This window comes from Wasmannia auropunctata, unplaced genomic scaffold (assembly GCF_000956235.1).
Source record: "Wasmannia auropunctata unplaced genomic scaffold, wasmannia.A_1.0 LD336106.1, whole genome shotgun sequence".
In the NCBI taxonomy this organism is placed as follows: domain Eukaryota; kingdom Metazoa; phylum Arthropoda; class Insecta; order Hymenoptera; family Formicidae; genus Wasmannia; species Wasmannia auropunctata.
Genome location: NW_012026784.1, coordinates 9209142 through 9234164, shown reverse-complemented (window position 1 = coordinate 9234164; position 25023 = coordinate 9209142). Strand labels below are relative to the sequence as shown.

The following is a 25023-nucleotide window of genomic DNA, read 5'->3' as shown; positions in this document are numbered from 1 at the left end:
ACTATTTATTTTATTTCAAGACAAAGCTCGTCGACAACCAAAACCAGTAAAACCAAAGAAAATGGCAAAAGTGGAAGGTCAGTTTGTCGTTGACGCTGCTTGTAACAACGGATCTACTGCTTTAGTCACGAAGGATGGCTCTTTACTAATGTTCGGTAAAGATACGCTGCACAGCGATCCAGTGACAGGGTTAGTTACCGATTTAAGGGACGTGTGTATAGTTCGCGTGTCGTTAGGGAAGGCTCATGCCGCCGCGTTAACTAACAAGGGACACCTATATACGTTTGGTATAAATAATAAGGGACAGTGCGGTCGTGATTCGACGATGGTGCATACCGTGAATAAAGAAATGTCGGTTGTCGCGATGGAGATGGGTATGGGGGAGGACGAGTTGATTATAGCCGAAGAGGAGAGTATGGATCCCGCGGAGGATTGGGAGGAGACGAGAGGGATGTGCCCGCCGGGGCAGCATCAGTGGAGGCATCGCGTTTGCATGGTCTGCACGATATGCAGGGAATGCACCGGTTACAGCATATCATGCCTGAGCAGTATACGTCCCGATCGGAATCCCGGTCAGGAATGTGGATGCGGCGAGGGAGACAGCGGATGCGCGGAATGCGGATGCTGTCGTACGTGCGCGAGAAAGAGCTGCAGCAACGGCATATCGGGCTCCAACTTTCGAGAGTATCTGCAGAGACGACTGGGTGAGATAAAGCAGCGACAGAGAAGCAAAGCGGGACCGAGCACTATCAAGTATGGAGTGAAAATCAAGGGATCGAATAATCAGCGCGTAGCCGGCCCCAGTATCGTGCAAAAGGGATTTCCGGAGAAAGTGGCATTGGGCCTGGGAGTTAATCTCACGGTCGAGGAAGGCGTCGGCGGTAGCGACGTGGAGCGAGGGGACGCGGCGAGAATTGCCAGTATATCACCGGCCAGAGTTCCCGTTCCCAGCGACAGTCCTGTGATCCAGGTGTCCTGCGGTTTGCATCACACGGTGCTGCTCTTGCAAAACGGGGAGGTGTACACGTTTGGTAGTAACATATACGGTCAGTTAGGCGTCGGAGATTTGGTGGCACACGCAGGACCGATTCAAGTTAAATTGCCAACTATTGCTACTCAAGTGGCCGCTGGGAGCAATCATACCGTTATACTCACATCAAAGGGCGAAGTTTACACGTTCGGTGCATATCAAAAGGGACAACTTGGTATGAATTGGTGGAACGGTCAGAACGAATCTACAAACGCCACTTCTCAGGCGAATCGTCGCACCGACCGCTCCCAGCCGTGGCACAGCTTTCCAAACGTGGTACCGAATATCGGTCCTCGATGGGGCAGACGAGCAACGTGGATCGGCGCCGCTGGAGATCAAACTTACGTTAAAATAGACGAAATAAATTCGATTAGTTTGACGAGAAGTACCGTTATGGCGAATAAAAATTGCATCATCTTGATACCCCATCAGAACGAGCACGCGAATTCTTTCAAGAGTCTGGTGATAAGCAAGCGCGATGGAACGTGCAACAGCTATAGCGGCGTGGATCAGGTTGATTTCAGTAACTGCGCGGCATGCTTGGATCCTTTGTACAACGTCATTTGGACTTTCAATTCGGCGAATAACGAAATAAGCTTATATAATATAATATCGACGGAAGCCAGGGTAATACCTGGCTTGGAAGCTTCCATGCTCAATCCAGGTTTGGCGCTTCCGGTCGTTCCGACTTGTTTCGTGACGCGTTCCCAAGCCGCAATGCATTTATTAGCTTGTTTGGACACGTTGACGCAGGCTCAAGACGAAAACTTGTCGATAGTTGAAGAAAGTGAATGTAATCAATCGATGCACGGCAAGGTTTACAGCCGCGAGGACTACGCCACCGTTAGCAGATTCGAGAGCCACGGAGGTGGATGGGGTTACTCCGCTCATTCGATCGAGGCAATTAGATTTATGCCTGACACAGACATTATATTGGGAGGCTACGGTTTGTTTGGCGGCCGCGGTGAATACACCGCGAAGATCAAGCTGTTTGACATCGGGATTGACGGTGGGGACGAGAACGACGGCGAACTTCTCGCGGAGACGGAAGAGATTCCGTACGAGTGCGGTCCAAGGCAGAAGTATTCGGTGTTATTCGACGAACCTGTATCCCTGCAAGCGAACAGGTGGTACGTGGCGTGGGCTAAAGTCGGCGGACCTTCCAGCGATTGCGGTTCCGGTGGACAAGGAATGGTCACGGCGGAAGATCAAGTCGTGTTTTATTTCAAATCTTCCAAAAGATCCAACAACGGCACCGACGTCAACGCCGGACAGATCCCGCAGTTATTGTACCGCGTTGTCACGCCGGAGAATCAGACGTCAAACAGGCAGAGAGACCAGATCGAACCTGTCTACGTCCTGAAGAGGGAGTTCAGTAGGACCGTCACGAAGGAGTGCTTTCAATCGTTAATATCTCTCCTTCAGTGGAGTTGGAACACATTGAAAGCGACGTTGGCCGATATGGCTGTTCATATCGCGTCATCGACCCACGCGATGCTCGAAATGGAACGATTAGTGTACATAAGCAAAGCCAGTTTAAGACTGCTCAGAACGTATACCAATGAAATTTATCCCAGCCACGTCGTTAAGAAAACCCCTCCCGAGTCGGTGCGTTTGGCGGAATGTATAGGCGAAGTGCGGGCATTATTGCGTCAAATTTTATCCGATTCTCTACCGATTACTCTGAAGAGTAAGGGAAAGACGCGATCTAACAAGAGTTCTAGCAGCACCTTGGGAAATAAAATGACAAACAGCATATTGGACGAATGTCACAAGACGTTTGTGGCCTGCTACCATGCGTTTTATCCTACCGCGTATCTTAAATGGACCTCCTTATGCGAGCTGTTATCGGATATCGATAAGGAGCAAGGTACAACCACGAAAGACCGCCTTCTCTCGGCCGTGCTGGCTTCTTTGTGCAACTCGGCGATTCGGCTTAGATGTACGTTTCCAATCTTGAGCAATATCATGGACAACAGCGACAGCATAAAGCGGCAGCTCAGCCCATCCGACAATGCCGGTCTGCTTATGATGAATTCCACGGAGAGTCATCAGTATCCGATTTTGGTTGAGCAAATCAGCTACAAATCCCAAGTGGAAAGCTCCGGCAAGGAGATTTTGAATTGGTCGTTCCGCGAAGTGCTCGACAGATTGCTGGATCTGATATTGATACCGGTCAAAAGGAGCCTTTGCAGAGAGAAGAGCCAGTCTCTGCCAGAATTGGTTCTTCATTGCTGTTATCTGTTAGCGCGAGTTATCGCCGAATTGGCGGCGCAGTCGAGCGGAAATGAGGACGAATTGCAAGCGGCTTGCGGCAGACTCATGTATACGACACCCTCGAGATTTACAAGAACAAATCAGTCAAGGTCATGGAACACGGGTAATGGTTCTCCAGACGCTATTTGCTTTTCTGTCGACCGACCGGGCATTCTTATAGCTGGTGTCGGTATCTATGGAGGCGCGGGACCATATGATTATGAGTTGGAATTGTTAGATGATGTAAGTAATATGTAAATATTCTCATTGTTCTTGTAAGTTCAAATTATATGCGATGTTAATTGTTATATTTTATTATATTAGCAAAATAACACTGGTAACGATCCATCACATACTCAGCGTTGGAGTAGCTTAGATTTTACAAGAGGATCCTTTGGACCGGATGACTGTATTAATGACATAGTAGAATTGAAATTTGACAAACCAGTACTCATTAAAGAGAATGTTAAGTATGCTATTAGACTGCGGAACCGTGGAGGACGAACTAGTAACGGTGACGGCGGCCTAAGCGTTGTCAAAGGAGCCGATGGCACAACGTTTACCTTCACGGCTTGTTCTCTAAGTTGTAATGGTACGTTAAATCTATATGTATTACGTTAAAAAAAAAAGTATTATGCACTTTGTAGATTATTAACATGCTGTTTTGTTGCAGGCACAACACAAACTAGGGGTCAAATACCACATATTTTATATTATTCAAATCCGCAAGATTCCGATGGACAGCACACGAATAAAGCCATGGCGGAAGTGCAAGCGAGAAAGTGTACTCTCGCAATGACCTCAACCATCATTCAACGGTCGAATGAAATTTTTTCTTTGGCAAGGGAAAGAGCAGAAGAAGTAATAGCTAATGAAGTCCTTGGTAACGCGACTTTTGTAACGACTCTTTTACCGCTAGTAATGGCACACATTAGTCCCTTAGCTACATCAGATCCTAGAGTAAGTAATTTTAAAGACCTTTTTTTTTTTAAAGACAAACATCTTAGATGATGTGATGATAAGAGAAATATGTAATTCATATTTATCTTGTACGTTTCAGAGCAGTGTACAAATACTCACGCTAATACAAGAGATGTTGCCACATGTTGCAGCTTTAAACTTAATGTCCACAATGGGAACTTCTCAAATATCCCAAGATAGTGAAACTCAATCACACTTTGCTTCTCCAGTTACCACTAGTCATCATTATACTTGGTTAGAAAGCGAACATCCGTATAAACCGGCGGCAGTATCGTATTACAAAGTCACTTTTCCGGAAACAGTAAAGTGGCTAACTGTCGAATTTACTCCAGAATGTGGCACTTCACAACCGGAAGATTATCTACAACTTTATATACCAAATATAATTCCGAACTCCTCCACAGGGTAGATAAAATGTTTCCGCACTTTAATATATTATATTTTTACATTTTACGTTTATATTTCATTTTTTATCCTCACAGGACAGTTCTGAATGTGGGCGAAGATGCTCCTCTGTATTGGCCAGTATTACATAAGTTGAGTAATGTTCAAAGTCAGTGGCCGCAAAATGCTGTTGTGTTGCCAGGTACGTTTGTATGCGGCATTAATTAAAAATATACGATGCTACATAATATATAACGCGCTAAATGAATTGTTTGGTGTTTAGGAAATGAAGTGATATTTTCCTTGGAAACTGCATCTGATTACATGAAGAATGAGAGCTCAATTACATACGGGTTCAAATGCTTAGTTATTGGTTATGATTGGATAACGTCTGGCCATGGTCTAAAGAATTTGGAAATTGAATTGTCCTTTCTTGGAGGAGCATGCGCTGCGAGTCTCATGAAGAAGAATTTATCATTGCCCCCAGTTTCTTGTAAGTGCGACATGGTTGAATTCTTGTTCCATATTAATAAATCAATAAATACGAATATATTCGTAAATGTATTAAACACTTATATTCTTTTAAACATTTTAATATACGTGTAACTATGTTCTGGTTAATCCACTTTCGAAAAGATATCTCGAAAAGACAATTCTTTACTATTTCAATTGTATAAAGAATAATGTATGGTTTCTCTCGGTAAACTAATCCACAGTACTACAATTTTCAGCGGAAGAGATTGAAGAAGATTTGGAGTCAATGCAGGAAACGGCAAAGAGGATTTTCTCCGTACATTCGGCATTACTTGGACGAGGATTCGCACTCGCGTCGCCACCTACAGTTTCGCAGGCTCTCGACGGCGTGCTTCCATACAGGTAAGTACTTAACATTATTTTTGATATTTAAATGAAAAAGGAAACTGTATAGCTGTAATAAAAAAAATTTGATAGAACGTAAGGTAAACGTACCAGTGGTTGAACGTGTATCTATAGCTGAACAAGTACACAAAAATTTATTTTTAAATAATTTTTTTCATAATATTATAATTTATTTTTAAATAATTAAATAATTAAAATTTATTTTTAAATTATTTTTTTCATAATATTATAATTTAATTGTAATCTTTAAATATTTTTACAATTAAATTTTGATATTATAATAAAAAAAGTATTTGAGATTAATAAATTTTGTCTACGTGTTCAGGTATAGATACATGTTCAGCCACTGGTACGTTTACCTTAATTATGAAATAATTTACGAAATTGATCAATATGTTATTATATCCATTATATTTTCTATATGTAAAAAATGTCATGTGTTTTTTACTTACAATCGATATATCTGAGGTATACAGTTTCTTTTTTATCTTGCAAGGATTCTGTGAAAATTTGTTTTATTTATTCGCTGCGGCATTATGAATTTGTCTTAAACAAAACCGTGGGAAATTGGACATAAATCCGTATGAATGTCTGTGTACGACGTTACGTTTCACGGTAGTATATACGAATCATGCATTTTAATGAAACATGAACGTAAAATATTTATAGATAATTTCTGGCCAATTAGAATTTTATGTGATTTACCACATTTAGCCGTCGCAGTTATATACGCTCACTTTTATTTGCAATTATCTTCAAAATACAAATGCTATGAATGAAATTTAATTAATTTTCGCTAATAAACGGTATACATATCTATCAATTGAAGGAACATTAGCACAATGGAATTCTCCTTGAAGAACAATCTTAATATGATTAGCAAATACATTGTTGGTATCGTCTTTATTGTATCTCTTTTCGTTCAATGCGAAACAAATTATACAGTCGGCGGCTGTCGTTATATCACAGTCTTACGATAATTATAGCTATACATGACATTATAAACTGATTTTGTGTTCACCACAATGATATAATTACACACGTATACACGCATACATACCTGCGCATATAGTTTGCATACGCCGCGGCGTATTAGACTCTGATCTTTCGATATTATTAGCGGAATGCTAATAAAACCTACCTTGGTGGAGTTCGAGTTATCGTGTATAAGAGGCACAAAAAGTTTTCCGAGAGGCTCAATTCTCTTCCTTTCATGCGCTCAAGACGAAGCGTTGCTTACCTCCGTCTTCAAGTGCTTCGAGTACTTGGGCCTTCTGTTCGATAAATCAATTTTAACTGTACGATATATTACAGTTTCCGACAAGCTTTATTTTATTTCTTCTTCCGTAATCGACGAAATGCCTTTTTTTTTTATGATTATCAAAATATTAGATCAATGTCGCGACATATGCCTCCTTTTAATTAAAAAAGGAGAAAGGGACAGGGAAAACGTTTATTTATTTTCATTCGATTATGATCTAGAAATACGTTCGCTCAAGTCCTAATCAAGTTCCTTTAAAATGTTTTCATTACACGCATAGATCAAACGCATCGATGAATATTGCTATATGGCGGGATGTACATTCCAAGTACTTTTCGTTTGGTTTTATAAAATCACCTGAAATTTTTCTCAGCGTTACATTTAACACACAGCAAATTTCGCGGAACAATCGTAACGTTTTTGATTTATCGTGACTTACTTAAGATTAAATATAAATTATAATAACAATAATAACAGTTTCTTCTTATATCGCAAAGTTTCATAGCGAGTCTTTGCTTTAAATAAATGCATAGACATTCATAAAATAACGTGATAACGAATTTGCAGTACGATATAGTTAAAAATTAATTCACACACTGGTTTTACGGTCTGACGAACTTCGCTTTTTTTTTCGAAAGCACATACGAAGCAGTGGCGGATTTACATTTTCAAGGGCTTAAAGCTAACGTTTTCATCCAAGAGATTCTTTTAAAATTGCTGAAAAAATATACAAGTTTTTATGTTTAATAAAATTAATAAAAAGATGCGTATGTTAAAAAACGTGTTTTGAAAAGAATAATCAAGGTCTTGTTTTAATTGACGTTATAACTATTAATTATAACAAAGTAATGAACTTAAAGTTGAAAGAGAAATTGAAATACTTGTTACAATTTACCAAACGATATATGCCATTAACTTACAAATTCGCCACTGATATGAGGTGATATGGGATATTTTTTTATTGTTAGTAAATTAATCATGCCGGTTTATTTTCGCTCTTGTTACATTGCTATCAACCTTTCCTATAAAAAACGATAGTTTGAAACGATTTTGATATGAAAGCTTAGCGAAGAGTATCATCTTTATTTTATTCGCTTTTTTTCCTTGTGTTCGAGAGATCAAAATTTTTGTGGAGTGGACACGAGTTATGTGTGTTTGACATGAGTGACACACTCCAGGAATGGCACAGCTGTCCGAGCGTCGTCCCACTTTTTTGGTCCTTTCGTACCGTGATTTTCGCTCGAAACGCTCACTAATGTTTCGTCGATAACTGCGCGGGCTATCGATCGCTGAACTTAAAGCAACGGAAATGCGAAAGGTCGGCCCAATCGCGTATCTTACGCAAGACAGCGAATTTAGTTGTCTCTACGCGAGTTATGCTCTTCTCCCTCTCTCCTCTGCTTCCTAAGTCGCATAGCTTCGACGAGGGTCTCACTTCATCTTCTACGGACACATTGATCCTCTCGCTTTCTCTTCTCTTCGAAAGTTTAATAATAAACTTAACTAGCTGCGGCGACTGATTATCCGAATTTTGCGACTCGTTCTGAAAACTTTTTAATCGCCGTGACCGCCTTCGAAGTGATGGACGGGCCAAGGAATGAAAGGAACGCGCGGTCTGAATAATCGGCGGCCGCATGTGATATGTGAATGGAAGCTTACGAACTGCATTGTACTAGGAAAGACAATCAATTAAATTAAAAAAAAAAAAAAAAAAAAAACGGGACACGATTCCGCGGGGTCGCGTACATTTCGCGTTTCTATTATACCCCAAACGACGACGGTTTTACGCAGTCTATATTTTACGCACGCGATTAACATTCGAGGAATTTTCCTCTCTCCACTGGAAGGACTCTCGCCTCACGTTCTCTCCGAGTGCATCGGATCAAAGTTTTTACGGTTACTGTTCCTCACTGGCGCCGATCGCGCGGCGTCTCTCGTAGCTCTCACAGCTTGTACACTCTAAAGCGGCTCGACGTTTCCGCCCACTCGAGTTCCTCTTCAACGGGAGCGACGATCGTGGGCCTCCTCGTCGAGCCGCCCGGGGCGTCTCGTTACAACTCGGTCGTAAGCGGCTCGGCCTTCTCGACGATCACATGAAACTCCGTCTCTCGGTATAATCTGCCGTCCGGTACCACCATCGTTATCCTGCTGTCGACCGGCGCGCCGGACGTCGCGGCCTCCCTGCCAATCACGCCGTTCTTCTTCGACACCACGTCAGGTGCGTTGGTCGGCACGCTAATCCACTTCTTTCTGTTGTTCCGCCGGCGCCTCCGACAGCACCAGACGATCAAACACACGCATACTATCAGGGCGAGAATAGCACCCACGATGATTAGAATGAAGACGAGCATGGAGCCGCCGAGCGAGCAGTGACGCGCCTCGTAATCGGCGAAGCTGATCGACGCGCCGTCCATCCCGCCGTCCAGACACACGAAGGTTTCCGGGGTCTCGTTGATGGGCTCCTGGGGCTGCGATTGGGGCGGCACCAGCGAGTTTTCTCTCGCATAAAACCGCGAGTAAACGTTGGTGTAGTTGAGCACATAATTCTTCCACACGGGTAACATCTGGCAGTCGCATGGCTGCGAGATGAGGAGACTGTCGAGCTCTGGTCGGAAACTCGTGCGGTCGAACATCAGCGAGCCCTCCTCGAAGCTGCTGACGCTGTTGTTCTTGAAGATGAGGTCGTGCGTCGACGGCGACGGCGGCGACCTGGTCTCGCGATCCGCGCGTATCCCGAGAAACGCGCCCACGCTGATGCTGCCGAAGGTGTTGTTCTTAATGATCACGGCGCCCTGCGCCGTCACGTCGAAAGCCTCGCTCTCCAGGTTGTCGATCACGCAGTTCTGTATCGCAACCGTGCGCGGACTTCTCACGATGAAGGCGCTGCTCCTCACGACGCCCATTCTCACGCCGTCCAACCTGAATGTGTGATAGACCTCGATGTCGTTCAGGGTGCGACTCGGCAACTGATCGCCGAATGTGCCGCCTCTCACGTCTAGGTAGCCGACTTCGAACTTCTTAAAGGCTTGTGCCTCCGTCGTCTCGACGTGACAGTTCTCCAGCCGTAGCTTCTCCGTGTGAACCAAATTGGCGAACGAGAAGGCACTCAGCTGGCCGATCCGCACGTTCTCGAACGTGATCGCCTCGACGTCGCCGCGAAAGACGAAGCTCGGCATTACGTCGATGCTGCTGTTCCGCACAGAAATTCGCGTGTGCGCGTTGTGCGGCGATAATTCGAAGCTATGTTTGACTAGAGTCAGATTCGCCACGTTCATCAGCTCCACCGCTCGCAGTCCGGTCATTGAGATCAGACTCGAGTTCGCGAGGATCACGGATGAGCAGTTGTTCACCATTATCCTGGTGATGTGTGGACTCAGCCGTCTGTCCCCCTCCGTGGTTAGAATTAATTCCTGCAAATTGAAATGATCTTTTGTTAGGAACTTATTTCGACATTATTTAACTATCTACATTTATATCTATATTTAATTTAGTTATGCATATGGGAAAGAGCTGGGAGACGTAACTGTAATAACTATAAATTTATTCCACGAATGTTAAAGCGAAATTGTATTGATAATTATCATAGATTATTTTTTATTTGAAGAAATAAAAGATATTTTAACAAAAGAATATTTTTGAAACCAAGATATTAAAAACAGTTGAAATATATAAACATTTTCTTTCTTTCGCTGAGATACTAAATTCTTGAGATTATTAAGAAGGAAGAATAGCAGCATTCAAGTGTAATCTGATACAACGCAGTAACAGAGCGGAAGGGAGGTCTCTAATAGGGATCGAATAGCTATAATTGCAAGTAGATCTAACTATCCTAATTATTCGCGACGTGCGCGCCCGGCTCTCGCTAATTGCCGCGAATAATCTTGTTATCATAATTACGGAGGAGAGCTTAATTTTGCGACACGGTAATCGTTTCCGTTTTGCGCTCGTCAAAAGATACGTCTCGCGGAGATCATTGATTTAAACGAAAGTCACGTACTCCTTTCTTTAGTCAGCCTTTTTCCTCCCCTCCCCTCCCCCCCCCTCCCCACTATCGACTGCTCGCGCGAATTTACATCGAGCTATCGGTTCTGTTGGATTTTCCGCTCTGGCGCGTGCTAATACGTGTTTGCCCTTGCATACGAATTAGATGACTGCGCGGGATTATCCGCTCCGCGCGAACTCGTCACGTGTCGCGCACGTAAACGATGCCCAGCTACGTTCGATATATTGAACAGAGGATCGTTCTGTACATCTGCGCGGCGCGGCGGTGGATGGGAATCGAAGGAAGAGCGGACGCAGATAATTTCGCGATGTTCTCGCAGCGGCGCACTCCCCATCGCGCCATCGAGCCACGCTATTGGAATGTTGCTCGCGATATATTCGTTGCCTCTCATTTATTCGCTGCCGGTTGCAGCTTTCGTCGTGACGTCGGAATGTCGCCCGATAACGCCCGCCGACACCTATATAGTGTATATATCGAAACGGTCGATCGCGAAATGCGCGTCGCGATTCTCTACGGCTTTGATTTCTACAAAGGGGCCGCGCGAGATATCTCGCGCGCGTCGCTCGAGGCCACATTGCTCTCATTAATTATCTCGCTTTCCTGCCTAATCGATTCTGTTTAAACCTCGCGTTCAGAGAGGAAAAGAGAATCATATCATATTAAATGTATATTAATATCGTCGAATCGTATTATATTAAAACAAATTTTTTGCTAACGTGTTGCTCTTTTTATAAATAAAGATAAAGATAAAACTGAAAGAACGATCTATCTGATAGGATTGCAGTGCGGAAAACAAAAAATACGCAAAGTAGCATATCCGTTGAATTGTAAAAATAGTGAATAGAAAAAGGGAAAAAAAGCGCGACATATAGGCCGATGAATAAAGAAAAGGGCTTTTATGCGATTCTTTTTTTAGGCCCTGTCGTTCCTACGCATTTAATGTCTTGCTCCATTTGTCCCGTTCTGCCTCTGTTCAAACTTCCCCTTTTGTTCCTGTCTCATTGTCCAGGGCTACTTTTGGAAGCACAGCGTCGAGCAGAGATTATCAACCAACGTATTGTACTTGCTTATTTCTAAATCTATCTTTATCGCTCGCATCTTGTCTGAAGAACATCGTCCGGAGATACACGAAAAGCATTGAAATTCAAGTTTCAGTCTCTTTCACAAGAAAAATTCTGTTCAGAAACGTACTTTGTCAAATTATATCTCATGCGGAAAAAATGCCTAGAAATTATTAGCTTTTTAGATGTTAGAAGTTACGACTATCTTCGATGTTAACCTCCCAAGACGATTGCATTGAAAAATGTAATTGGCTTCTCTATATCGTGACGGCTTATCTATCCACAACGCGACTCGATATGTTCCGCAAACATAAAATTCACAAATGGATGGGTAGGTCGCCGCAGATCGAATCATTGTCGTAACTCTACGGGATCCCGAAGGACATCTGAATTTTCTTTCATGAGAATTTTGCGCGTTTTGTGAGAAACGTGAGGTAAGCTCGGCGGGAACCGGAAAGTACAGGGCGATGTAGTGCTTTCTTTCGACCTTCAAGCACAAACACATCTTTATTCCGTTCATATTTTCTGCTTTAGTTACGCTCGAGCGGGGAATCTCTCTATGGACGGTAGACTTTCCTTCTTCCGAGGCTCTCCGGACATTTTCACGCGTCACGTTCCTGACCCTGTGTCCTTTTTCTCGTGTCGAGCCGGTGCGCTTGTCGATTACTAGAGGAATGATTCCCAATGGGAATTAAACTCGAGCGCGCGCGCGCGCGCGCGCGTTAGTTCACCTCGAACTAGTTTTCCAGTTTTTTGCATGTTCGCCGTGTGACATTTTCCCGGTTACAAATTCGCGGGGAAATCTGCGCGACGGAGCGCGCGATTTCGTCGGGGGATAATCCGCGAGAAATTGCGAGCGATCTAATGTCGATTATGGCAGTAATCGAAAGTGCCTTTTACGTTTCTAATCGAACGGTAGAACGGTTCGAAGGCTCACCGCCGAATAGGCAGACACTTTGCGGGATGAACATGAAAATGAGATTGGTTTAATGGGTGGGATTAAGCTCATTGGAGAGACACGCGATTGTCGGATCCTGCCGCGCGCGAAAGAAAGGGATAGAGGGAGAGAGGAAGCGCTCGGCTGAAACCGGAAACGAAACGGAGAATGGAAAGCGGCAGAAATGGGACCGAAAGCTCTTTTATGAGCCATAAAGAATTTATGCGCAACAATTTTCCCGCGGTGACATCAAATTCGCTCGCGAAAGTCTGAATTTTTCGGATACGTACATATGGGTTTAATAACCCTTCTATATTGTGGAGAAAATAATTGATGCAATTAATTTTGATTAATTATTTCGCGTATGTTAGCTAATTATAATAAATCTGCCGACAGTGCGCGATTATCGTATTTTTTATTTTTTTTATATTTTAATCAACACTTCGCACGAGAGTTCGATTTCTCATTAACAGAAATAACGAAGTATTTTTACACTTGAAATACTCCATTCATGTTTTTGTCACAATCGTGTTCATTACTATTAGCTTATTATGCAGTGGAATAACCGCGATATTGCCGCTGAGACTGATTGTTGCTGCTTACTTAACGTGCATTTTTATCCGTTGCATTTTCTCGTGGAAGGCGCACGGCACGTTGGCCTGCGACTATACGCTCCCCCATCGCCTTTCCATTTTCCAAGTATTTTCATAACCGCGCGCGTCTTTTCCTTGGAAATGGCACCCTTACGTTTCCGACAGTATTTACGGCCATTACTTTTACACCCCCGACCGGGAGGGGCACTTTTTTTCATCGTTCCGCGTCTTATTCCGCCGTCTTCTCTCTTATTACGACAGAGCGAGTAAGTTTAAGGTCGCGTTCGCTAAAAGGCGGCTTCAATTATTTATATCTTTCGTCAATTATTCAACGCGCGACCAAGGACTTCGTATCCAGAGGATCCATCGGCGGTTCTCTGTTGTTAAAAGCAGTTTAAAACGTTTTCGATTACTCTTGTAAATCGGGCTCCTTTTATTACCAGCCTTAATTCAAACTGTTTTCGCGAAAGCAGCTTGTATATAAATTATTATAATTACGATCATTGACCAGAAACTTGGCATCTTAAGCTACATCTCCATTTTTCATTATCTAGATTGTTAATTTTACTGTATATATACTCAAAACATTCTTTTTAAGGTCTTTGTGAATTATATTCTCTGTGAAGATAATTTCGAATAGCACATAAATTAATCGCTATCATGTAATTATTTGAAAAAATTATTTTTTTTATAAACACTTTCTTCTTAACAATTTCTAATGTCTTTGCATATTTACGTTAGTATTCATTTAGCTAATTTATGACCATAATTCTGCATTTTGAGAAACAACGATACTTGAAATAAATTAAATTTGTAAGAGTTTATACATATTAAAATATCAATTAATATCATAATATTTGTTTGCATTAAAATTTCCCCTCCATCACGTTTCCTCCGTGCTTCCCGGTTGCAGTGTAATTATGAGTTCACTCCATACGCGTGATATGTCATCGATGATGAATGGGAAGCACGTTTTCGACCAATTAGCCGCGCAACAGAAATTCAATCCCGCTTCGAGCAATTTATATTCCTTATCGTTAGCGAGCCACTTCTTTCTTGTAATCCGCGTTATTATATCTTCCGCTCGACGATAAAGTCCACGCGCGGCTCTTTTTACTCGTATATCTGTGCGCGAGTGCAAGGTCGTCGAAATTGCCAGCGTATCAGAAACATATATATGTATATATATATATACGTCGACAGATAGATCGTTTCTCCCGACGTTAAAGCTCGCTCGCTCGCTCAAGCTCATCTTCTTCCGGCGGTGATTTCGTCACGCGCGCGCGAATTTTACGGTATTGTCAAATCGCCGATAGCGCGCGCGCGCGCGGCATGCATGCTCCTCGTGCACTCGAGCGGATACAAAGAACGCTTTATCGTGGAACAATAACGACAGGGAGAGACGCTTACGAGGACGCGCGTTAACATTATCTCTCCTTCGTCCGGGGATACGGTGCGCAGTAAAACAACGTCGTTGCGTTGCGAAATATTTGTCCGCGTCGCGCTCGGAGCAACGTGGCCGCGATTAAATTTCCGTGCGGCGTACACCTCTCTTCCTCTCCGTACGGCGAGTACGAGACTCGTTTGCGAGACCGTACCCGGTGCCGCGATACCGGAATTATTCCCGCGTGTGAAATTGATAAAATCTCGTAGTTTTAAATCAAATAACGCGAGGGACTTTAATTGTAGTAACGGGGTTGATTGTTTTATCGTGCCGCGTAATCGTTAAGCGCGACATGTATACGCATATATATATATATATATATATATATTTCACGCAGCCATCCCCATCGTAGAATCGCATTCATTACTTTCTTATCGTATTACTTGAACCTCATACTATCGCTCGCTTCTCTATATTGCGGAGGAAAAAGACGAAAGTCGAAAAGGGCAACGCTCTCAGATGAAGAAAGATAGAAGAACGGGGAAAGAAACTTTCGCGAAGTCGAATTTCAAACTCTCATCACCGCGCAAGAGAGTTTTCAAATTTATTCAATAAATTCCGGCGGTGGAAAAAGCGATAGTACTCGCATTACTGTGTTTCTCCGCTTTACTCTCTCCCCTTCTCTTCCGCCGCTCGCGTATTCGATTCGATTTAACGAATACCAGCTTCCGGATAACTTCCGGTTCCAGCGCGTCACGAAGAAAGTTCTCGCTGGTGCTCTCGGGAAGCGCTGTTCTCGAGTCCGACTGGCGGTGTGCTCGTTTATCGCGATATCGCGTTGCGATTATGAATCATCCGTGCATCTCTCGAGCGCGCGTAACTGCACGTAGGCAGACGCTCCTTCCTGATTGCGTCGGTGCTCCTTTAATATCGCGGATGGCCGGAAGCGTCGGAAACGCGGGCCGTAGAAGGAACGAACAGCTCGCGTGATCATAGATCGCCGAGGGTTTCGCCCGCTATTTTTTCTCCGCTCGAACGTACAGGGTGTGTGGCCGCCAGGGGGGGGGGGAGGGGATAAAAGCGAAACATTTACGAGAGAGGGTGAAGAAGGATCGGCGGGATCCATCCTACCTCGTACGTGTACGTACCTCTCTACCTGCTCGCCTGCCCTTCTCGCCCGCGCGAGACCCTACCGATTTGCGTAAACACGCTCTAATTTATGGGGGTTTCCATCCCTCTGTCGCGGTTAGCACCCCTCGCGATTTACGAGAATCCTCCCGTGTAGTCGGGATATTAGACTCGCGTTCCGGCTGATCAGTCTCCTCTATTTTCTCTCTTTCTCCCATCTACAATATCGTTTTCCATCGATTTATAAGTATTTGCAGTAGGAACAAAGTGAGAGACGCAATTATTGTTTCTCGACTCTTGTCGCCTTGAGTGATACGCGAAGACGATCTTGAGGAAACGTTTTCTCTTGTATTTTTTTTTTCTATTCTTCCCTCTTGACCGCGGGAGAGATCGGGTTTTACGATTTTGCCATCGCAAGAAGCTACTCGCGGTACCCGCCTCTTTATCTCCCCGTCGGGTAATTCGCAAATGGAATAACGTCCCTCGCGGAACAAAGGACGGGCAGACAGAGACCCCGTGTCGCATTGTCTGAGATTTTTCGTACGATAGCGATAGACCCCGCCGCGGTTTCTGCACGGAATTCGTTGTTGGGGAAGAGAGAAAGAGAGAGAACGCGCGCGAGAATTCTTCCATCGTCGTTCGCCAGATCGTTCCAAGGTGGAAAGGCTAGGAAAGATCGGAGACAGAGATCGGACGACTCTCATACGATCGGGCGTCGAAACCCCCATTAGAATAGAATGGAATCGAATTAACCCTAGAACCCGACCCTAAAGTTCAAACGGGTCTACCGGAAAATAAACGTCTATATAAAATTGCGTAACATAGAAGCCACGATGAAATATTTTATAGAAAATTATTAATATTGAAGAGGGAGAGATAGATTCTTTTCTCTCTGTATATAAGAGAAACTTGTAAAAATATGAGTAGCGGATAAAGTGGAAAGACAAATAATTACAATTAAATAATAAGTTTAGCAGAAAATTATTTTTTAAAATTTATCCGTTGTATTATTCTATCGTAATTATAAATGATATACTCGAAACGTGCGGGTATTCATTATACGAAGAAGGATTCGAGTTACATGTTTTCGTTCGTGTTGAACCGTGTCGGGTTCCAAGTTAAAATACGATGAGCTGAAATACCAGAAGAGAAAATATATTTCCTTGTCTCGAAGCCGAAAGATACGTGCCTTGATCTACGTTTCTGATAAGGGGAGCGATATTTTTTTTTTTCATTCGCTTATATATCTTTTCGTCGGCTTCGCGCGATATCAAGGCCGAGATTCAATCGAAAATCGATTCTCGCGCGAATACTTATCGGAGATACGGTTTACGCGTCGAACCTACCTCTCCCTCCACCTTGCAGTCGCAGTTCAGTCTGCCGTATTGGTCGCAGGAGCAGGGCGGATAATCGCACCTGCTGGTGGAGTTGGTCAGGACGCCCTTGAGTAGACTGCTCCAAAAGAGTCCTAAGATCGCGCTGCCCAGCACATATCTCGTTGCTCCCATTTTGCGCCTCTCGCTCGCTCCTTCTTCCCCTCCCCTCTCTCCTTCTGCCATGCGCTCAAAGGGTTCCCTCTTCTTCCTCACGCCACTTCTTCTTTATTACCGGCTGTTTTATACCGAGCTGGCGTCAGGCAATCCCACGTCGAGCCGACCGTTAGGTCGCCCCGACATGTCTGTGCGCGCTTTAAATCTACGCCGTCGAATCCGACGCTTTCAATTTTCGCCTTAGCCGAGCGCGTGCGTGATTAAATGCCGACTGGATCGCGCTCGCGATTAATCTCGCTTGCACCACGGAAAGCTATCTCGACTTGGTCGCGGTACTTGACACATGCCACGTAACATTCTGTGTCTTGTCTCTGAATGAATTCATGCCTCTCGATGATGATCGTCCGGTATTCTTGAAACTGATTCGAGCCACCGAATCGCGGAATTTTCTTCTACTACTACGACATTCGTTTCGATGTCTTGCTTCCTCGTTGAGACGTTGGCGCGATCCAATTTTGTCGGTGACGGTGCGCAACGCTCTCGAACATTGCGTCTTATCACCAGAGTTTTCCCTCTCTCCTCGATCTTATTCCTCTGGAAACGATAGTCCGTCTCTGTAAGGATAGAGAAATTAGAATCTCGCACTCTTCTCATTCTCTTCTACCCTCTCCTTCTAACATTACATTTTTTTCCTTCGTCAGATTTTTCGAATATATTGATTGACGTGTACATCGAAAACTTGTATTTTCACGGCGAAAACGTTTTTCTATTTTAATAATTGTTTTCTTTTTTGGGCGCGTCCTATTTACGATTGTATTATTAAATTATAAAATGACTTTTCGGATTCTCTTTCTATTAAATTCATTTTGGCTGTTTCACCGCGGAAATTCAATTAATGATTTTTCCACGAGGATACGACGCGATGTCGCACGACGATATCGGACGGTATAACGTTTTTGTTTCCCCTTTCAAAGTGATACTACGTTGCGTTATCATACTCGATCATACAGGAACGGACGAACTGTTGAAAAGTGCCACGCGATACCGCTGCATCAAACGACAGCGTTGCAATATCCGATGATGATAATCCGCGATCTGCCACTCGGCTACTCGCCCACCGTATATACCGTTGCGTGACTAATCGTGCCTACATTCCTGCGTTATCAGAGTGCTCTCGCTCGACATGACGTGGTAATGTTTATCGTACAAATATGTCAACTGCCGTTACTGTAAACTTTTCGCGTTAGCGTTCCGCGAACCTGCTTCTCGGTTATTTACGATAGTTCTGCTTCTTCTGATGTAACGAAAAAATCGTCTTATATATTCATCGGCTCCTTAATACTAAACTTAACAAGTTAAGAAGTGAAGTTGAAGTTGAAGTTGTATTTAAAGAGAGAATAAAGTGAGTAATAAATAAGTTAAAGCAGAAAAAATTTTTCGAGATATGTTGGAATGAAGTATAAATATGAAAACATTTAATTTACACTAATTTCAAGAACCTAAAAAACATATTTCAATACGTTTCATATTTAATCACGTATAGCGAGTTAAAGTATTATAAAACATTATTACGTTCAGCATTAATTAATTTCTGCCTGATTTTATCATTACATTGCGACGATAATAAATGCAATATTACTTCGTTTCGAAGTTAAATAGATAATCCATATCCATTCGATAGTTTCATCAGAAAGCAGAAATACTTGTAGATAACTACCGCCATAAATAAAGTCAATGAAATATATCTTTGATATCTTCGTTTTTCGGTGAAGTTTTGTCTACTCGGGCAATAACAGAAGAAAAAATAATACGGCATGAAGTGGAAGCGAGCGGGATCGATAAACGTGAAAAGAGCGTTGTGAATGAAAGGCGGTTTCACTCAAAGGATTCAAGAATTTCCCTTTACGGTCGAGTCCTTCGGACGACGACCGCTCGAAATTTCTTCCCGTCCGGTTTTCAGTCTGCCTCTCAGCTTCTCGCTTCAGTTTCAGTAGCAATGAAGAGATACCTCACTATTAACGCGGTGCTTTTACTAAGCTAATTGCTCATTGCATTAATTAGGATAGTTACAAAAAATTTAATTTTAGGCTTGGCAAAAATTACAAATCGGAAGTTTCAAGCTCTTTGCAATTATCTTATCTTGAATTTTTGTATATATTTTTATTGACTTCCGAATAGTGTATCTCAAGTCGAATTGCACATATTAATAATAGGTTTTAATTTTATTAACATATCTGTAAAGTAAATGCTTGCATTCTTTATAAGAATATTTATATTGGCTCTTTTTAGTTTAATCACGTTTGCGAAGTTAATTCTCGCTTCATTACTCATCCCCCGTTATCGCTTTCAATAACAGAGATAATAATATCGCGTGAGAAAACTCGTATATCGCCGACCCGTAGATCATTTTCAATTAACGAATATTTATTGTTCCTCGGCGCAACGATCGAGAAAGAAACGAGAAGAGAGAGAGAGAGAGAGAGAAAAAGAGCAGGTGCGCGGTGATCGTTCGTGCACGATTAATTGACCGGTAGCAGGTCACACTGGGCGTCGGTTTTGCGGCAACTATAACGAAGCAACTATAACAAGCGAAGCAGAGGGTAGAGAAATAGAGCCAAAGAGAATACACGCCGAAAAAAAAAACAGAAACCGCCGAAATGGTAGTTTGATAACGAAATCGATACACTCTCGGACGAACGGAGACGAAGACGTAAACGCAAATTATACCGACTCGACGATGGAGAATGGATCCCATCTCCGGTGCGGTACAACGATTAAACGTTTCGATCCGTCTGATTTACGTCTTGCTAATGGATATTCGTATATATTCGAGCCTGAAACTCGAGAGCGGACAATTGGAAAGGTCCGCATGTTTATCGTTTCTGAAACACGCGGTTGAATGAAACGGATAGCGCTATCCCGGTCGATCTCTCTCTCGCTTCTTCGACAGGGGACGATAAGTAAGGTACGGGGTAAGGTACGTGTAGGAGTAAATCGTTTCCGATTACGTGACTCTTCCTCTCATTCGTAATACCACGTCGATTCACCGGCAACGTACGTGTATATATATGTGGTAAGTTGTCGACTTCTCGCGCCCTATTCGGTTGGGCGCGACTCCATCGGAATACCGTATGCGAATCTTCATGACTGCATGCAATTTGAGGCAAGAGAGAGGGAGAGAGAAGAGACGATGACGATCTTCTATACGAGCAGTCCACCATTTAACCCCCTCCCCCCCCTCCCTCCCGGTTTCGCGACATTTTCCTTTATACCTTCGGCAACGTCTTATCTTCCCATCCGCTTTATCGCCGCGACTTGTAAGAATTGTCCGCACCCTCCCGGGAAAGCATTCGCAGACGGCGATAACGATAAACGAGGCCAGGTCGGAGGCAGAAATAGTGAAGGAGAAACGCCGGGGATTCACCCCTCGCGGTAGCTTGTCCCAGAAAGATCCTGAGAGGGGAATAATTTTTTCGTACTCAGGGATTAAGCTAGGGATTTCAGCACTGCGATCCCGCTTGATCGCGAGACAAGGGTTAATCCGGCGATGATTTGACCGGCAAAGGTTTCTGCTTCATTCCCGCGTCCTCGATATACGGATAAATGTTGAGAAGAGTACTTAACTCTCTTTTAATAAAAAAAATTTTACGTATTTTTAATCCTCTCTCTCTCTCTCTCTCTCTCCTCGTCCCTCTTTTTCTCTCTATTTGTTCAAAATATGTTTATATTGTAAATTGTACGATTTTATATGCATGGCGCGTTCGCTAAATAGCGAATTCGTTAAATAGTTGAAGAGTTTAGATGTAATCCAATAGTAGAATGTTTGTCTCATTATAGCGAGGAAATAGTTGGTCGAGTTTCATCAAGCTGGTTGGTGACCCGTTTCGATTATTTACATATTAAAATGATGCGATTTGAATAAAGTCGTCATTAGAGGTGCACATGACGTGGTTGACGAATTAATGCGGTATTATAAGGGAGGGGGAGGGGGGAAAGGAGGAATACACAGCGATGGGCTATGTACATCGATTATTGATAAGCTCTGCCCCGGTGTCGCGTTTAGCTAATTCAACCGAAGCGTTCGAGTGTATTTCGATCGTTTGGCGTGGCCGCGTTTTAGTCGCAATTTCGGCGTGCAACACGGCTGCATTTTGAAGTTTTATCGAAACTCCGAGATCGCTCCGACCCACTTCATTGCACTTTCATTCCAGCGAGTGACGAGCCCGTTTTGCACTATTTTTTATCCGTAATCGGGAATAGAATAGGTGCGCTGGAAAATGTCAAACGATTGCACATTTTATTTCTTCGCTGATCATTCGCGTGTAATAAAATTTAATTCCTTTGAAAAAAAAAAATTTTGAACGTAATATCGACAGTTCTTTGTTATTAAAATTGTTAATAACTCCACTGGCTTTATTTATTAGTTTTATCATTTATTCCAAATAGTTTTGGAAATTAGCTTTATCCAGCGAGATATGAATTATCCAACACAACGTTCTTTGGCCGGGTTATTTACTAATGCATTTCATCGCGTCGCATCGCTGTTTTCGAATGCAGTTGTACGTCTCGCGCTTCGTACTAGCCAAACATTTCCAATGACGAGCCGAACACGCCTGCAGGATCGAACTGTCGGTTTTGCGCGCGTGAAAAATAAAATCACGTGTGTCAAGCGATACGGTGTGCTGTAACGGTCCGATGATTCTGTTTGAATAGAACGCACGTTTGTACAGAGGCGCGTCTGCCGCGTCTCTCGCGCACTTGCTCATTTCCATGTTTGTTACGATAACGAATGGCGGTGCTTTCGAATGTGAGCGAAAAAATATTGGCTTTGTTCGTTATCGATATCACGTTTTTAATGCGACATACGACTGATATCGGCACGGAGTTGACGATAACCTACATTACGGAGAACATGCTCGACCGCTTTTTCTAAACGACACATTTTTCTCCGTGCTTCCCCGCCCTTTCCTGCCTGCCTCCCCTCCCCCCCCCCCCCGTCACCAAATAATCCGTCGCTTAATGAAGACTTTAACGCTTGTCGACCTGGAAGATAAATTTTTGTTTGACGAGCGATCATACCGATTTTGCGCGTTGGTACGATTATAAAATACTTGTATATATATATATATAGTAATTTTTCTTCGTTGCACATAAATTGATTTTTGCAACGAAGGAAAATTACTGAGCGGACAATTTGCATTGTGTAATTTCCCATCTTTATTTTATATCGTACATTCGAGGAAAATGGCAATCGCAAAATTAGAGATATTTTTTCGATCAGTGAATGAATTGAACTTGTTGTCGCAAAAAGTTAAAATAAGGCTTCTTAATCAATTGCATGTTCGTAAGTAATATATTTCCTTTCTCGTAATCGCGCAATATCTGACAAGTATTCCTTAGCGGTTGATGTTTTCCGTTGGGGATGCAATATCTTTCGACGTTTCCCGGTTTAATCCAGGTGCGGCACATAATTTGCACCGCTGCGGCCCTGCGCCTCCGTAACTCAAGTAACGTTATGCATGCAACGCAGAGAGCAACGCCGGGCGGAATGTTTAGTCTCGCGGCATTGTTTTCAATTTCGAGATAACAGTAGGCGAGAAGGGCAAAGCCCAGCCGAGGGTACTCCAACATTGTTACAACACGAACCCCCTTAGAGAGATGCGCGATATAAATTTCTTCTTTCCAGAATATTTTGCGGTACAATTTTTAGGCGACTCGTCTAACGCAAGCATCAAACGTCTGGAATTCGATACGGTCGTCAAGAAAATTTTCGTGACGCGCGTTTCTCACGATCGAGTCAATATTTTACTTGTCGCGCGATGACTTTGACGTACAGAAAGTTAATGGAAAATCCTTCTCTTAAAAGAAAAGGGAAAAAGAGAAATATTTACGAGCTTTCTGCAAAGTCTGTAAATATAGTATTCCACGCGTATATCGCTACTCTGAAGTGCAGGCAATCAGCAACAACTGACACGCTTCTACGACAAGTGTAATGTCGATCTTATACGCGTGACGCGACAATTAAGTCTTCTGAGTGGCGGCGACGGCGATTCTTTCCTCGGGGGGGGGGGAGGATAGGGATAGTGGTGAGAAACGAGCAATTAATCGACCCCGCAGCTGGCGCGGTTGTAGGAGATAGCGCGCCCGCACGATGCCACGTGGGAAATCAAGTATTACGGTCTCGCGATGATCCATTCGAGCGAGCCGTTGTCGGGCGCGCGATCGCACGGAATAAACAGCCGTCGCGTCGCGACGATGCGACGCGACGGCCGGATGGAATTTCTCGTCTCGTCTCGCGCGACGACGACGTTGGTGGCCGTCGTCGGTGGACGCAGTCGATCGACTTCACGGTTCAATGCCGCGGATACGACCCCGCGCTTTATTTTACGACCCGACAGACGGCCGAGCGCGCGGTCTCGGCTGCTATGGAGTATGGCTGCAGCGAATATTCCGACGCGTGATGTAGCTGCCGCGTGACGCCGATCGCGCGGCGTTATGCAACGATTGCGTCGCGAGAGAATTGCGTTCGCGTGCCACGTTGACGAATCTTTGTGCGGGATTGCATTTGGGAAAAATGTTACAAATTTCTCTGTATTCAAGAGGCATGCCCTTTATCGGCGTTAGAGGAAAAAAAGATAATCTCTCGCTCGTTTCACGCGTAACACTGATCGACACAAAAATTGGTACTCGGTGATCATGTATTTCTAGGCTCCTTTCTTCATCATCAGAATTATATTTCCTTCACTCGCGCGAGCATCACGCTCACATCGGCACCAGAAAACACTTCTCCGCTAAGTCATCCGGTCCCTTACGGATGGGAACACTTACAACGAGAGATGTAACACGACTGTGCATCAAGCAGGAACGAGCGCGGGGTCTCTCTTAAGTTAAATCCCGCGCACGAGCGAACCTCGCGACGCGTCGTCGTCGACGCGCGAACAGCGACTGGCCGCCTTTCGAATTCGCGGCTGGTTTGCACCTCGGCGACGGTTATCGCGCGACACCGAGTAGCCTCTCTCTCTCTGTTTCCCTTCTCCTACGCCGCCCATCTCTTCCCTCCAGAGTAAAACGCATCCCCACCGAGCTCGGCAAACTTCCCTCCCTCAACTGGCATTCAGTACGTCCTCTGCTTCGTTGCGGCGCATCTCGTGCTCCTGTTCTCGCTTTGCCTGTCTCTTCGAAAATCCTAAAGCTTTTTTTACAAGTATCTTTAATCTTTGAATTATAATCTCTTCTTATATAGATGATGTAGTATAAATTCTATTGATATTAAAAAAAAATTATTACTCGTATTCTGTTTACGTGTTTCATAGATATTTTCTTTCGAAGAAAATTGTACGTACAATGAAAAGTTTTGCCATTATTAACTTTTCATATTTTCAACCGGATCAATATTTTCTTATTTCTTTCTTTCATATTTCTTCGGGAATTATTTTGCTTATTATATACTTCTTAGACAATACAGTAAGTCTTTTACGTCTTTTTCTTGAAAAATGAGAGGGAGAGATTTATATTCTTGATTCGCTAGTCAAGCTTATTTTACATGTATCAATTATCTTTTGTACTTATCTGAGCACGTCGATATTTATTATCATTTTCATTGTAATTGTTATCGAAATAGTATATTAATTAGTTT

General features: G+C 43.4%; 2 protein-coding genes across 2 annotated transcripts in view; one reads left to right on the top strand and one right to left on the bottom strand.

The window, feature by feature from the left end:
* LOC105455987 (E3 ubiquitin-protein ligase MYCBP2) overlaps window positions 1-25023 on the top strand; it is a 180610-nt gene that overhangs the window by 3313 nt on the left and 152274 nt on the right. Inside the window, exons 10-16 of the mRNA XM_011699733.1 lie at window positions 21-3529; window positions 3611-3878; window positions 3960-4246; window positions 4347-4672; window positions 4750-4853; window positions 4935-5144; window positions 5383-5527. Coding sequence (XP_011698035.1) covers window positions 21-3529; window positions 3611-3878; window positions 3960-4246; window positions 4347-4672; window positions 4750-4853; window positions 4935-5144; window positions 5383-5527 — 4849 coding nt within the window. The remainder of the gene's footprint in view (window positions 1-20; window positions 3530-3610; window positions 3879-3959; window positions 4247-4346; window positions 4673-4749; window positions 4854-4934; window positions 5145-5382; window positions 5528-25023) is intronic.
* Window positions 6415-24328, bottom strand: LOC105455969. The gene is made up of 3 exons (XM_011699713.1): window positions 24216-24328; window positions 17244-18001; window positions 6415-10201 (listed from the first exon to the last, which is right to left on the bottom strand). The coding sequence occupies exons 2-3, from the start codon at window positions 17454-17456 to the stop codon at window positions 8843-8845; spliced, it is 1572 nt and encodes a 523-aa protein (XP_011698015.1). The 5' UTR covers window positions 17457-18001; window positions 24216-24328; the 3' UTR covers window positions 6415-8842.

Bases quoted from the DNA above. Each gene is read 5' to 3' on its own strand.
- LOC105455969 (XM_011699713.1), bottom strand. From the start codon at position 17,456: ATGGCAGAAGGAGAGAGGGGAGGGGAAGAAGGAGCGAGCGAGAGGCGC. The intron at 10,202-17,243 runs GTAGGTTCGACG...TTCAATTTGCAG, and splicing joins ACTGCAAGGTGGAGGGAGAG to GAATTAATTCTAACCACGGA.